The sequence below is a fragment of the Acartia tonsa genome, chromosome 10 (genome assembly GCF_053477335.1).
Source record: "Acartia tonsa isolate MP-2025a chromosome 10, ASM5347733v1, whole genome shotgun sequence".
NCBI lineage: Eukaryota > Metazoa > Arthropoda > Copepoda > Calanoida > Acartiidae > Acartia > Acartia tonsa.
The window spans coordinates 2903340-2919044 of NC_137269.1; the positions used below are offsets into that span (position 1 = coordinate 2903340).

The 15705-nt window shown below is 33.5% G+C and overlaps 1 protein-coding gene across 3 annotated transcripts; it reads left to right on the forward strand.

Moving 5' to 3' along the window:
- The first annotated feature begins 1176 nt into the window (after nucleotides 1-1176).
- LOC145329186 (tropomyosin-like) lies at nucleotides 1177-14434 on the forward strand. 3 transcript variants are annotated; one of them, XM_080173224.1, is made up of 10 exons: nucleotides 1177-1329; nucleotides 7916-8049; nucleotides 10549-10701; nucleotides 11346-11407; nucleotides 11854-11937; nucleotides 12081-12174; nucleotides 12391-12465; nucleotides 12892-12948; nucleotides 13387-13518; nucleotides 13767-14434. In XM_080173224.1, exons 2-10 carry the CDS (start codon nucleotides 7951-7953, stop codon nucleotides 13863-13865), a joined length of 855 nt encoding a protein of 284 aa, XP_080029350.1. In that variant the 5' UTR covers nucleotides 1177-1329; nucleotides 7916-7950; the 3' UTR covers nucleotides 13866-14434. The 3 variants fall into 3 exon arrangements, with proteins under 3 accessions (XP_080029350.1, XP_080029351.1, XP_080029353.1); XM_080173225.1 differs by lacking the exons at nucleotides 1177-1329; nucleotides 7916-8049 and adding an exon at nucleotides 8094-8162; XM_080173227.1 differs by lacking the exons at nucleotides 1177-1329; nucleotides 7916-8049 and adding an exon at nucleotides 8239-8274.
- The last annotated feature ends 1271 nt before the right edge of the window (nucleotides 14435-15705 follow it).

A 15705-nucleotide genomic window follows, 5' to 3' on the forward strand; every position in this document is an offset into this window, starting at 1 on the left:
TCCATGACATATGAGTACCTACATTGTAAAGAAGAACCATATCGGTCTATCTGTAAGCAAGGTCATTTGGTTTAAAGAGACATCATTTTACTTTTACTTTTATACAAAGGATTCATCAACAATCATAATCTTTAAATATTTCCATGAAATGACCTGTAGTAAACAGTAAAGTGTGCCTGTGTTGACCTCAAGAGTATTAGCGGCGATACTACGCATCGTTTGCGGTCAACTTAGCCGTCCAACTTCGCGCTTTATGTGTTTTGGGCATGAAACATTTTTTCAAAATATGCGAAAACAACCAGAGATTAAAAGGGCTAGGACAATCGACAATAAATTGATTACATCCCCCATGGGATACCCAAAATTAACCGTTTTGTAGATTACATTTAGTGGTTGAAACGATTGGACACTCAACTTAATGATCTGCCAAATAAAAAATTCAATAAAAATATCCAAAGTTTTTAAGCCAACGAATAAGAAAACGTTATTATAACTTTGGGGACTAGTGTAATAAACAGCTCATTGTACTTTTTCCTCCCTTGAAAAAAAGAGTATAACAGAGAATTACAATAAAACAAGGATGACAACAACCATAATAGTAAAGTTAAAAGATCAAGCGGACAAACAAACATTGAATATCAGAACAGCAGAGAAGGCGTAAAACAATAGCCGATAAATTGATGACATCCCCAATAATGACACACAAAATTACCACTTTTGTAGATTAGAATTAATGGTTCAACTATTTAGACATAGACACAATGCAATGAACAAACCAATCAAAATTCAAGTCCCCGAAGTTGTTAAGCAAACGAATTAGGAAACGTCATTTCAAAACTTTGGGGACATCCCAATATCTGTTTCCTCCATGGAAAGAGAGACAATAAGATTATAGAGAGGTCGGGTTGGTAGCTGTGTGTGTCAACTTAGTGGGGAGGGGGGGGAGGAGTAACATTACTAGGAGAAGGAAGCACGGATGGGAGGTGGGGGATGAGGTGCAAGAGAGAGAGACAATACGAATTTAGAAGTAAAAGAGAAAGGTCAGGTTGGTAGCTGTTTGTGTCAACTCGTTGGGGAGGAGTACTATTTTAGTAGTTAGAAAGGGGGCACGAAAAGGAGGAGGGGTGGGGGTGAACAACATTCTGCTAAAAAAGAGATACTTGGGATATTAAATTTAATCTTTGTTTTAATGGGAGCTATTCTGGGGGTCATTTAGAGCGAGTCAACGGAGAAAAAAACGGGGCGGGTAATATTGGGGTGGTCGCCGAGCGCGTCAACTGAGTCACGAGTGTAACAGGGTAGTCGAACAGAGCCATTCCTTCGACTCAGGTACTGTAGAAAATAGATTAATTAATAGGAAAATATTTATAAAATAGATTGACATATTAAATCTAATGTGTGAATAGGTAGATAAGTAAATTGTCATACAATTGGCCTAATATTCTGAAATTGTAAATTTTTTTTGACACATGTTATTAAAATTAAATGATTTAGAAGTGTCTTAGCTCATAAACAATCATAATTAATTTATTGTCAGATTAGATTGGTTGCTTTAAAGCCATAATGGAGGGGGGGGTTAGTTGGACTCAAAATTTTAAAGGTCCCCAAAAGCTTTATAAAAACGATATATCATTCGTTTCCTTATAAAACTTTGAGGACATTTATTAAATCTTGATTGGATAGAACAAACTAACAGTGTCTAAAATTTTCCACCAATGATTTTAAACAGAAGAAGCTGTATTTTTGTTTTTATTTGTGTATTTATCGTCATTTGTCATATTATTTCTGATATTATATAGTTATTAAATGTTTTGCTAAATTCAAACTGACAATCAATTGGTTAAATATATTTCTTAGAAAACAGAGTTTATTTTTTGTTATTTCATTAGGAAAATACGAATTGAATTACATGGTCTAATTGCTTTCTTAACTAACTATTATCTAATTTTAAGTTTACACGTTTAGAAAATTTAGTCAACCTATATATAAAAGTAGTAAGAAGTATGCGAAATGTTCTCTATATAACTTTAAATATTCATTAAACAAATTAAATTAAGTAGTAAGGTGTTTGTGTGTGTCCAGTAAAATCTCAGAAACCGTTAGGCATCTAGAACTTTGATTTTCAAAGACGTTTTGAATCAGTTTTGGGCAGGTTTTTAGCTATTTACCAGTGGGTAGGGGTTACTCCCAGATATGGAGGTAAGAACAAAAATTATAAAACACAAATTAACGCAAAAACTCCTAGGAACTTACAGTTGAGGTTTTGGTTAAATGGTTAAGCAAATCCTTTTCATTTTACAGAAATCCAGTTATAATTAACCCTGCAGAGCACTATGTAACCTTGCTAAGCCTAACCAAAATTAAAATTTAGAGAGATATTTTCAAAATAAAACAAGGATGACAACATCCATAAAAGCGAAGCACTGAAACGGTAGGACAAACGGACATTAACATTTGTATATTATCTGAACTAAATAATCAGAATTTAAAAGTATAAGAGTCAAAGCAAAATTGTGAGTAAATTTGTTGAAAAGCTGCTTGAAGCAGGATAATGTTTATGGACATACTTACATTTTTGGACTTGATTATAGAGTTGCTTCGCTTATAATATTGTTCTTTGTTGTCCCAGGAATCAATATACCAAAAATCAGATCAAACGGATAATTAGAACACTTAAAAATTTGTTGTTAAAAAAGTAGAAAAATCAACATGTTTAAAATGGACGTATGGACATTCTGGTAATGATTATAGAGTTGAAAATCGATAGGACAATTTTAACATGCCTAAATTAACAAATAAAAGCTATCTATCTCGGACGGACGTACGGACGGACGGACCGACCCTAATTATAGAAAAGCTTCACTTTTAAAAATATAAAAATATATAACCGATAATTTTTTTTTTAAGCTTTGATTTTTAATAAACAATGATATTTTAGCATTCTGGTTTTTAAGATTTTAAGCTTTTTAATCAAATATCAAAAATATGATAATCGATATATTATTACTTGGATGTTTTTCTTGTTCTCTGATTAAGGGATGCTCGCAGCTGGCTAAAATAACGATACCCCAATCCCCTCCCCTCCAAGTGGATGAAAGGACCAAAAGATGAGGTCCATAATAGCAGCCTGTATTGACGCTAAAGTTTTCCTTGTCAGTATATCCACGTATATCCTATATCCATTATTATGTTTTTAAAGTTGATAAAAAATAATATTTTTTCTTTAGTACCAAAATTTTACAATTTGAACAGATTAAAAAGTTAAAACTGGATTTTTCAAGTTTCAAAGATTAGTGTCAGTCTAAAACACTTGAAAAATAGATTTTTTTTCCCCAGGAAAGAACGGGACTGTGTAATATACTGGTACCCAAAGTATAAGACTAGGTTATTTTAATCTGTGGCTTAAAAACTTTGGGTATTTTCAATGATTTATTCTAAACCTGTAGTGTCAAAACTTTTCAACCAATAATAATAATATAAGGGATAACTTTGTTTGTGGTTTATGTAAATTTATTGTTCATTGTCGTATCCTTAAATCCCTGAACTTTTTTTGAAACTTTTGTACTTGTAAGGCATACCTCACATTCTTACTTTCCTAAATGTTGGATTCTCAAAAATGTTTGACAGACGTTTTTAGGCTAAAAATAACTTTTGATGAAAATCATTGATTTTTTCGCATCTGTTTGATGTCTTGAATGCTTTCAGGGATCTTAAGGGATAAGACAATGGACGTTAAATTGATGAAAACAAATTACCCTATTTGTAGATTAAAATTGGTAATGGTTGGACAAGTTTGGACACTTCAATTTTATAATAACCAATCAAGATTTAATTGAGGTCCCCAAAGTTTTTTAGACCAACGAATGAGGAAATGTGAGAATAAAAAACTTTTAAACAAAGCATTTAAAGGCAAAATTAACATTAAAAGTTCCAATTTTAAAATTTCTGCCAAAATGAGAAAAATATCAAGGTTTAAAATCAGAAACGTGCAAAGAAGGGGGTGTATCTAACCCCTATGAACTCCCCCTGGCAAGGGTCAACACCGTCTAATACAGCCAACCCCCTTAGGGTGGTGATCAAAACTCGCGCACAACCTGCCAATACTCTCTGTTCCCCACTGTTTAAAATGACAAATTCTTTTTAACACCACATGATTAAACTGTATAAAAATCTCAAAAATATTGTGTTTTTCCTAGTTGTCATAGAACTGTTTTTGCAATGATGCAATATACCCATATTTAGGCCTCTTGAACATTACTTCATACTTTTAAATTCAACAGTTTTAAATCATTAACAATAGTAAAATTAGCTTATAAATATTTGAAAGTTAAGCTTTTCTATACTTAGAATAGGTTCGTATGTAACGGATAGTCCTTATCGTTATTTTAACAATGTTCCAAAAGTACTTTTGATTTCAAATTTTACAGAATGATTCCGTTAACGAGTATGTACGAATTGGAAAGCGTAGCAACTTCATAATAATAATTAGAGATTAAGTACGTTTGTTTGAAATAATAATCACATTTTTGACAAATTTAAATATGATATTTTAAGCAACCATCGCTCTAATCAAATCCTTATAATGTACATTTTTCCTTAAACACCAACAAATTCATATAACATTTTGTTTAGACTTACGAACTATAACAAATTCAGCGGCAAATAGTCCCAAAAGTTCCCTATATCTTGCTAAATCCTTCACGAACACTTTGGGCAGGTCCCCAAGGTTTGAGACCTCTAATAATTGAATATTAGATCCATTGCCCCCCCCCCCCTCTTTACTCCCTGTACACACCCAACTCCAAAAATAGATCCGATAATGATAATAAGCGACAATGTTTCCGGTCATTTAGAACAATTTAGATTCCCCACAACTTTCAAGTGAAAAATTTTTCAGGGATTCAAGGAAATTTGATTTAAATAATATTCTAATGTATGTCTCTAGAATTTTTTAGGGGGGGGGGGGGTGGGCGGGAGGGGGGTCAACACTTATATTTAGTTTAAAAGAAAAATCTTAAATTTTTGGGAGGTATTTTTTCTAGCGATTTCTACCCTCCCACAAAATAGTTTTGACCCTTGGACCTATGAAAAGATACATTGTAACGGAGAATCATATAGGTCCAGTGGTTAGCGATATCCTTTGGTACAAACACACACAGTTACGCAGACGGACATCATGGTACTTTTCTATGAATATGATTCTAGAAATATATCCTTGGATCCATGAAAATTTAGAATTTTTGGTGCACATATTTGTGTGCACGTCTTTGATAGATAATTCTTTTCACTCTGTGTCATTCGCATTCTGCTTAGGGATAAATGGATAAGACAATGGATCTAAAAAATTGTTCTTTTTGTTGTCTTGGACCTTGGGTATTTAACCTGACGCAACTTAGCTCATTTTGGCTGTGTTTTAAAACTTGTGGGACAAGCGCAGAATGCCGCTGAATTGTTTCAAGAACAGAACAAACTCAATGAAAATAATAAGCTCAATTTAATTAATTGCCCATTGTCTCCTCCGTACATCCCTGTATTATACTGCTTAGTAATTAACAAGAACAATTATGTTAAATGTATTTGTTGCAACAAAAAGTAAATTTTTATGGAAAGAACTATAATTTAAATGATTTGATTATAAAGATAATTTACTTATATAAGTATCATTATTCTAAAAATAATTAAATGGGATAACTATATAATATAAACAAATTGCCAAAATGTTTGAAAATAAACAGAGTTATATGGACTTACAAACTTTCTGGTAATGAGTTGCAACGGTTTCGAAATCATACATACCAGTTATAGGAAACATCACGTTAGACAACATTACTTCTTTCAAAATATAAACTTATTGGTTAATAAGTTTCGGACACTGTTACTTTGAACAACCAAGAAAAAATCTCTTCAAACAATATATTCAAAAATCTGTTGGAAAGCTAAGCTCTATAGAATAAGATTTATAAAGAAATTTGAGAATTACTCATTTGCAAAGTTCTGGAAAATTATCTCGCTTAACAAGTATGAGCTCTCTCATAATCAGCACAGTCATGTAAAGTGTTAAAAATTATACTAATTTAGATATTGTGTTCTAAATATTCTGTATTCACAAGGTAGTAAAAGCAGAAAAATAGCCTAAAACCATAACAAAACTCAAATCTAAAAACGAAATTGTATAAAACAATACTATGACCTACAAAAAGCTTTCATAGAATGAAGAACTTAATCAGTTGAGTAGTTATCAAAATCTTAAGCTACATTAGTACATAGTCATATTAAAAAAATTATATTCTTTTATAAAAAATTTTTAAAAAGTTTAATTTTAAATTACTGACAAAGCAAATTTTTAGTGGCTACATCTCTAATGATTAGCAATATATGTATTCTATTTAAGAATATAAGAAAGCAGTCATTGAATTTGAAATAATAAGTTAATTTATTGTAAGCTTAATTATTTAAGAAATTTATTTTGAGGGGAGTATTTTTGCTAGGGGTGATTTCTCTTGGGATGGTAGAGGTATCCTCCCCAAAAATAGACATAACCTTTTATGAACTTGTAATAAGCTTCACTGTAAAGGAGAACCCTATCGGTCCAGTGATTGGCGAGATATGTAGCTACACAACCTTCTGGATACTTTTTTATAAAATAATAATAATATGAAACTAATTAGTCAAAGAGGATGGGAAATAAATCACACCCACTTGAACCCTTGTATTTGGGGGTTGCTTTAACACCCTCAAGGAAAGTCTCTTTATAATTGCAATTGTCCCATCCCTTCCCATTAAACTAAATAAACTTGTTCTGCCATTGATAAGCTTTTAACTGCTGAGAAAACTAATTTTTATAATGGTTGGATTGGACAGACTAACAATCTACAGTTTTGACCAATTAACGATAAATTTGTCTTTCACACTTGATGATTGATTTATAATCTATTGTAATATCCCTTTCTCCCTGGCGTAAGCAATGAATTTATCTTTTGTGGAAAGACAATTAAAATGTTGTAAAGAAAAGTTTATTGGACATGAGCGGTGATTTGCAAATAATTTGGAAATTTCATTCTTGTCAAAACAATTTTGTCCAGCTATAAACTATTTCTAGGAAAATTTAAATTCACATTTTTCAAATAAATATGAGATTTGACAAATATGTAATACACTACTTAAAAAAACTTTTAACAGTTATACATCTATCTGAACCATAACATTAAAAAATTAGTAACTACTGCTGCTTCTTAACGAAATATATTTTAAAGAAAAAAATCTTCATTATCAATCGCATCTGTATTAGAAAACAACAACATAAATAAATGAAAAAAAGCATTAAAAATTAATTCACAGCTACTGTATAGATCTTTACTCTATCAAAACCAAACCAAAGAGACCATATTAAAAAATATTATAACCATTGAGAATCTTCAGAACAGCTCACTTTGTGCGTCTGTCTGTCTGATCTACTGAGTTAACATTCTTTTGGGGAAACTTTTACTTTTAATTAGGGTTGGGCCGGATTCTTTTTAGGCCGGATAACGGATATCCGGTTGATTTATAATGCCAGATATCAGGTTCCGGCCGGATATCTGCCCACGTTCGATATCCGGCAAATTACCGGATATCCGGCAGGATAACCGGATATCCGGCGTCAAATATCAGCCGGATATCATGTAACCGGATAGTTTTTATATCCGGTATCCGCCCAGATATTGAAAATGATCGGATATCCGGCCGGATAACCGGCCAGACCGGATACCCGGCCCAACCCTACTATTAACATCCAAGAACAATAAGAATAATTATAATATGAAGTATATGTGCGACGTTAGTAGTTAATAGGTGGTTGTCTGCTGGGTGTTACATAACCTACTACCCTGGGTTTATGGACATAAAATGAGAGATCATCCTTGTTTGTTATATCTAGGGTAGCAGCAGAGGTAGGTCTGAATTGCCATCACAATGGACGCCATCAAGAAGAAGATGCAGGCCATGAAGGTCGAGAAGGACAACGCCATGGACAGGTGTGATGCCTGCGAGGAGTCAGCAAGGCTGGCTAAGGTATACAAAGATAGATAGATAGACAGACAGACAGACAGGCAGACATGAAGGTCGAGAAGGACAATGTCGTGGACAGGTGTGATGCCTGCGAGAAGTCAGCCAGGCTGGCTAAGGTATACAAAGATAGATAGATACACAGACAGACAGACAGACAGACATCATGGTCGAGAAGACAATGTCATGTTCAGTTTTGATGCCTGCGAGAAGTCAGCCAGGCTGGCTAAGGTATAACTATACACAGATAAATAGATGGATAGACATACAGAGAGACAGCCAGAATGACAAGACAGGCTGAAAGATAGACTAACAAATAGACAGGAAGATAGTAAGACAAATAGATAATTTTTATTTAGATAGAATATTAGAAGTTAACTAACAAACAAAGTATGAATTTTATATATCTTTTGGACTTTACAGTTGTCAATCTATAATACAAAGTAGAACGATGTCTATCTGTCTGTATGTTTGTAGCGAAGGATCTCGCTAACCGCTGAACCGATCGGGTTCTCCTTTACAGGGTAGTTTCTCATAGGTCCCGGGAAGGTTTATAACTATTTTCTTGGGGATGGGACACCCTCAACCCCCCAAAAAAAAAATTTCTTTTTAAAACTAAAATTAAAATAGTGGTATCGACTACCCCCCCCCCCCCCCAAATTTTTTTTATATTTTTTTCTTTTAAATCTAAGATACGAAAAATCGGTTTGATCAAACCTCTTGAGGCAAAGCCCCTAGATGCTAGGGGCGAAGCCGCTAGTTTAAGATAAATATATATAAATATAAGAGGTTAACTCAAAAACAAAATATTATTTTTGTCATCTAGAGGCTAAAAAAACTGTATATTTTATATCCGCGGAAAGGGCAAAATAATACGATGAAATAGAAAAAACAAGAAATATTAAAAAAGCTTCGCTTATTTCTTTATTTCTTAGATTCCAAAATCTAAACAAGAAACAAATTAAATTTCAGTGCTGTCAATTAATTTTCAACAAAAAGATTAAAATTTGTGTGTGCTATGTAATTCTTTTTAACACCTAGTAAATAGAACAATATATATTGTAGGCAGAAGTGTCCATTATTATAATAAAGGTGCTGAAATAAATGCCCAACAGATAAGGATAAAGATTATCCTTATATAAAAGTAACAGGATGTTTGTGTGTCAGTCTGTACCTATGTATCTTGCTTGTGTCTGTCTGTACCTATGTATCTTGCTAACAAAGTAACTTCTAACAAGTCCTGCCGAGGTTATTTAAGGGGAGGGTACCAACAACCTTATAAGATAAAAAAATGTCACTTCCTCTCCCCCCCCTTTTTCTTTTTAAGCTAAAATTGAAAAGGAGGGGTAGTCGACACCCTCCACCCCCTCAAGTGCCCGAAAATGCATTAGAACAGGTAAGTTAGGTTAGCTTGGATAGACTAAGCAAGCCCTGCAGTTGATAGGTATTTGGATGGCTTAAATTTAAATGAATCTCAAATAAGGGGGGAAAGGGGGTGTCAATTGGTTAAATTGCAAATTCTTATTAAAAAAAAAATTTACCTTCTAATATTTTCCTTGTTTTTTTTGTAAATTTAAGAGGCCATTTGTTAAAAATATGTCACCTCGTTAGCTTGTTATGTTTTCAATTAGTTACATATATTTACTTATTCATATTGTCTTTGTTTTAGCTAAACTACTCTTTAAATGAGAGTAAAACACTAGAGGGGGAAAGGGTTAAATAACTATATCTCCTCATCGCACTGTCCTTAAGCCGACTTTCAATTGGGTCATTAAAAATCAACCAATGGTGTGGTGTTTATTAACACAGTCAAGTAGCAGAAAACAATTTTCTAGCAGACGAATAAGTGAGGGAGGTAGTTATCTGTATATAATACATCTATTTATATATCTGTTCTCTATATTTCAAATTGTCTGTCCGTTAGTTCGTTAAGTTATGAGGAAAATATTGTTTAATTGACCTGGTCCGTCGGTCTGTCAGTCATGCTACAAAATATATAAATGTTTAAACTATACAAAAAATTAAATGTGAAAGGTTTTGTGGTTTTTATAAAGATATATTCTGTATTTATGACCACTGTTAATATGCTCTACAACTCATTTTTTTCCATTTATCCTTTTTAAGACGCTTCTTTAATGTCCAGGGAAGGTTTATAGCTATTTTTGGGGAGGGTAACTCCAAAGAGATATCATCCCTGAAAAAAATACTCCTCACTTAATAAGCCTCTAAAGGCGTTAGAACAGATCTATAGTATAGATGTATACACAGATAAATACCTCCCTCCCTTTTCGTCTGATCTTTTTCGTCTGCTAGCAAATTGCTTAGTGCTTTTTGTTTGTGTTATTATTACCGACACTATTTGTTGATTTTTCATGACCCAATTGAGAGTCGGCACAAGGTCATTGTGATGGGGAGATACAGTTATTTAACCCCTTCCCCCCCTCTATAGGGTCTAATTGTAATGCTGTTAGTATAAAAGAAGTTTGAGATATCTTATATGCCTAGGTGAGAGCTGAGAAGGCCGAGGAAGAGGTTGCTGACCTGGTGAAGAAGTCCCAGCAGCTGGAGACCGAGCTGGACATCACCCATGAGCGTCTCTCCATCGTGACCATGCAGCTCGAGGAGAAGGAGAAGGCCCTCATGGCCGCTGAGGCTGAGGTAAATAGGCTTGTTAATCCCTTTAAATTGCCTTGTTGAGCACGGAACCCCCAACCTTAATTTTTGTTTGTTTATCACTACTACTGCAGGCTATTCCAATTTCCTAACCTTTCGGGGCTACAAAGTTCCCAATATGACCTAACCTAACATGACCTAAAGTAATTTACAAACAAATAAAAACTAACTGAACCCTTTATTTCAGTTTGTTTAAAAATAACGGATAAAGTTGGGAAAGGGGTGGGTATCAGAGCTCAACAGTATACTTTATGTGAAAGCGCCAAGAAGCTTTAAGACCAAACAAGTATGCCATTATCTATAGGAAGCGAAGCACAAAAAAGCCATGGATTGCAATACGGACTAGAAGATTTAAAGAGCATTGTTAAAATCACGAATCTCGAAACCTTTTTCATATATTTTAAATTTTTCAATATATACATTCTGTAGCATGACTATGAGACCGACGGACAAAGTAAAATACATATTGGATGGTCATTTGTATCGAGAATCTTGACAAAAATATCAGCCATCTATCTAGAATAACAGCTGAGAGAATCACATTTCCCCTATAGCGTTACGGACTAACTGACGGACGGACAGACAAAGTGAATATAGAGTAGCTTCGCTACTAAAACAGAATTGTTTAGGTCAATGCTTTAAACAGACGTGTCCAGGGGCTTGAAGAGGATCTGGAAAAGACAGAAGAGAGGTAAAATTATCCTGAAAGTAAAGTTGTGTGTGTGTTTGCAGCTTAAGATCTCGCTAACCACTGAACCGATATGGCTATCTTTTACAGTGAAGCTTCACATAGGTGCAGGAAAGGTTTATAACTATATTGAAAAAGGGTACCTCTATCTTCAAAGAGAAATCGCCTCCAAAGAAAAATGACTTTCCCCTCAATCCTTTTTCCAGCCTTCTACAAATGTAGGGTCAGGTAAAGATTAAATGAGATAGAGGGAAAATTTCCACAGGAATCTATATTAAATAATTTTTTATGGCTTTCTTTTTGCCCAATCTATGTCTGTAAAGTGATATTAACCCGAAATTTTTAATTTTAAATTTTTTTTAAATTTTAAAAATTTTGTTGAATTTAAAATGGTTTTATGTTGAATTTGAAAAAATTTTGTTCAATTTTAAATTTTTTTGTTTAATTAGATTGGTGTTGGCCAACCAGAAGCTTGACAAGGCCGCCACCGCCGCTGACGACAGCGAGAGAATGAAGAAGGTCCTGGAAAACAGGTAATTCTAACCAGGGCTCGCATCAGCTGAGTGTAATCCTCAGTAAAACGTCATTTTATAACTTTTAAAATTCAGCTGGATGTTATCTATCTATCTATCTATCTGTCTATCTACTTATCTACCTATCTATCTATCTATTTAAGATCCATTGAGGATGAGAAGAGGATGGCCAAGCTGGAGGAAGAGCTGAAGGATGCGAGAAACCAGGCAGAGGATGCTGACAAAAAATACGATGAGGTACAATTTCAATTATTTCATTCCTTCCTCGTGACTACTTTAATATTTTTAAAAATGCTTTTTAGTCATGTTTAGGTATCTTAGGACCATCAAAACAAAACAATTTCTAGATTTATAGAATATATTTCAGGAGTTTGTATGTCTTTTTATTTTAAAAAGGCATAAGTTTCATAAAACATAACACCTTCTGAATGTATGACAAAAATCTACTTTTAGGTAGCCAAAAGGCTGCAACAGGTTGAGGCAGAGCTTGAGAGAGCTGAGGAGAGAGCAGAGACTGGAGAGACTAAGGTATATGGATAGAAAGTAGATACCAAGATAGAAAGATAGATAGATAGCTATATAGATTGATAGTAGATACCAAGATAGATATATAGAAAGATAGCTATATATATAGATAGTAGATAGATGTAGTAGATATATAAACAATAGATATACAAACAATAGATATGTAGATAGCTAATTTTATAGTTGAAAGATAAATAAGAGATAGATTATTAAACAGATAGTAAGATATTAGGCAGGTGGGAATTAAGGGTAAAGAAACTTGTATTATCATTTATTGGTCAGTTTATTCATCCAATAGGAGGGGAGGGGATATGGTAAAGGGGATGGAGGGGGGGATTGTTATTTTAGCCAGCTACAAGTTTCACTTTATTAGAGTACATGAAAAGCTGGTGTAAGATCCAAGTAATAATAAGTCCATTGTAATTTCAGATCATGGAGCTTGAGGAAGAATTGAGAGTTGTTGGTAATAACCTCAAGTCTCTGGAGGTAACCAATCAATCAATTAAATTTTACAATAATTCTAATTTTTAATAAAGTCGTCAGATGTGACTACTGAAAATTAATTTTTTATTTTGAACATTATTCTCTGTTAAAAAAACGGTGTTTTCCACAAAGTGCATGTCAAGCATTGATCCACCCATTCTTATTTTTAAAAGAAATTTAATATTAAAAAGGGGGTGGGGGAGTTTTTTCTTATGTCTCTTACAACGGTGCCTATCTGAGTTGCCCTAACCATGCAGGGCTTCCAAGTACCGAATATATATCCTAGCTTAAAGTAATTAACAAACAAACGAACAAATAAACAACCACCTTATTTCAAATTTATTAAAAAAAAAAATGGTGGGGGGTTTCAGTGCTCAACAAGGTACTTTTATGTAAATTGCTAACTTAAAGTTAAATTACTTACTACTTTGTGTAATTTAGGTCTCCGAGGAGAAAGCCAACCAGAGGGAGAGTAATTACAAGGAACAGATCAAGAGCTTGACCGCCAAGTTGAAGCAGGCCGAGGCCCGCGCTGAGTTCGCCGAGAAGTCTGTACAGAAGCTCCAGAAGGAGGTCACATTTTAGTTTCATTTGAATTAAGTCGTGGGTAATATTTAAGCAAAAATGTTTCCTTTCATATTTAGTACTTGAGGAAGGTAGACGAGAGTTGGGGGGGGGGGGGGGGGGTATATCAAGACAATCCTCCATTTTATAACTTAGTTCTCATATCTTCTTGGATTGTCTTTTGCTATATTATTTACTTTCTTGGGGCGGATCCACAAGTAAAGATATAAGAATTCTTAAATTTGTTTGTTGTTTAGGTTGACCGTCTGGAGGACGAGCTGGTCTCTGAACAGGAGAAGCTGAAGGCCATCAACGAGGAGCTCGAACAGACATTCGCTGAAATGTCCGGATACTAATCCTACCATCATTCTTTCTTTTCATTTTTCTACCATAATTTTGGATTATTATGCTATACAGATTATTGATTGTTTAACAAAACTTATTTTGAGGTAAATTAAGCTTGACCTATAAACTATTTTTGTAGCATTAAAATCTAAACGTCATGAAATTTATCATAATTTTTCGAATTGCAAAGAAAATTGCGGACTTATTGGCCGTTTGATTCCAAACAGTTTTTAAAATGTGATACACGTTCAAATTTATTTTCTGTTACAAATCCTCTAAAAAATCCGTCAAAAAAAAAAATAACGGATTAAAAGGACGGTCTCTAATACTTCGAGTATGCATTCTTTAATTTATAGAATGTTTATTTTTTGGTATATTATTATAATTATATTATCGTAGCTATGCATTTTGTACCACAAAACCACTAGAATACATTCTGTGATTTTTTTTATAGTTACACTATTTATCTATCTATCTTTTTTATATGTTCATTTAGTATTCATTATATTATATATTTTTGTGCCTGTTTGTTATTAAAATTTAATTATTGTTGTTAATAAAGTTATTCAATCCTCGGAAATACAATTTTCTTGGTTTATTTTGCATTGTGTTCAAAATTAATCCAGTATAGCTTCGAAACCGTGTGATGTCTGCTGGATTTAAACTGGTTCTCCGTTGTACTGAAAAATCATGTATAGCATTATATTACAGACAATTTTCCGATTTACATAGCAGTTGATTGTTATTATTATTATTTATTATTATCCCATAATATTCCTTACATGACTTAAAAATAAAACGCGGCATCCTTGCTTTAGATTCAGGGTAAATACTTCTATCTAAATTCTTCCCATCATTAAGGAAACATTTTTAAGTATCTAAATTAAAAAAAACCGATAAACTTTTAATATTTGACCCATACAAAGTATAATTTTGATTTTTAAATGTATTAGATATTTTTCAATAAGGAATTTGATAGAATAAGCTAGTAATAGTTCAGGGCTTTATATTAAGGTAAAATTTGTCCACCGATTGATGACGTCACACGTGACATGTTTTGGTTTTCGTAGCAGAAGGGAAAATCAAACATAACTTTCTCCGTGTTTGTAAATTTATTACTATTTCAACAAAAAACAAAAATAAAACTGTTATTGTTGCATAATAGAGTAAACTATCTTGGGAATTATGTAAAGCTTCCCTTTGGTGAAGAACTCATGCTTATTTATGAATTAAACAATGTTTTGTAAGATCGATTTGAAGTAGGCCTTTTTGTACGTACCTAGGTGTCCTAATAACTAGAAATCTATAATACAAAGTAGAACGATGTCTGTCCGTCTGTCTGTCTGAAGCTTAAGATCTCAGTAACCACTGAACCGATTGGGCTCTACTCTTCAGGGAATATACCTACTGGTCCTGTGATGGTTTTAAGCTATTTTCTTGGGGGGTGGGACACCCCCAACCCTCCCGAAAAATAAAAAATACCCCCCCAAAAAAAAAAATTTTTTTTTACTTTTTCTTTTTAAATCTAAAATACGAAAAATTAGGTTGATCAAACCTCTTGGGGCAAAGCCCCTAGAGGCTAGGGGCGAAGCCGCTAGTATAACATAAAGTAGAACGATATGTCTGAAGCTTAATTAACGGTAACTGCTAAAGCGAATGGGCTTTGCTTTTCAGGGAAACTTAATAAATGTCTGAAGTGTTTTTCCTCACCTCAACCACCTTCCGACCCTATGGCAGAGCTACAATGTAGTAATATATTCGCGCGTGTAAGTTTGTCCCAAAATTTCTCGTAAACGGCTGGTCTGCGTAGTTGATGGTTAACGCCGAAGTGGTAAAGTTAAAATTCATACT

What these genes read in the sequence shown, in the direction of transcription:
- LOC145329186 (XM_080173224.1), top strand. Translation starts at nt 7,951, where the DNA reads ATGGACGCCATCAAGAAGAAGATGCAGGCCATGAAGGTCGAGAAGGAC. An exon ending in CTGGAAAAGACAGAAGAGAG is followed by an intron (nt 11,408 to 11,853) that starts GTAAAATTATCC and finishes TTGTTTAATTAG; the next exon opens with ATTGGTGTTGGCCAACCAGA. An exon ending in ATAACCTCAAGTCTCTGGAG is followed by an intron (nt 12,949 to 13,386) that starts GTAACCAATCAA and finishes TGTGTAATTTAG; the next exon opens with GTCTCCGAGGAGAAAGCCAA.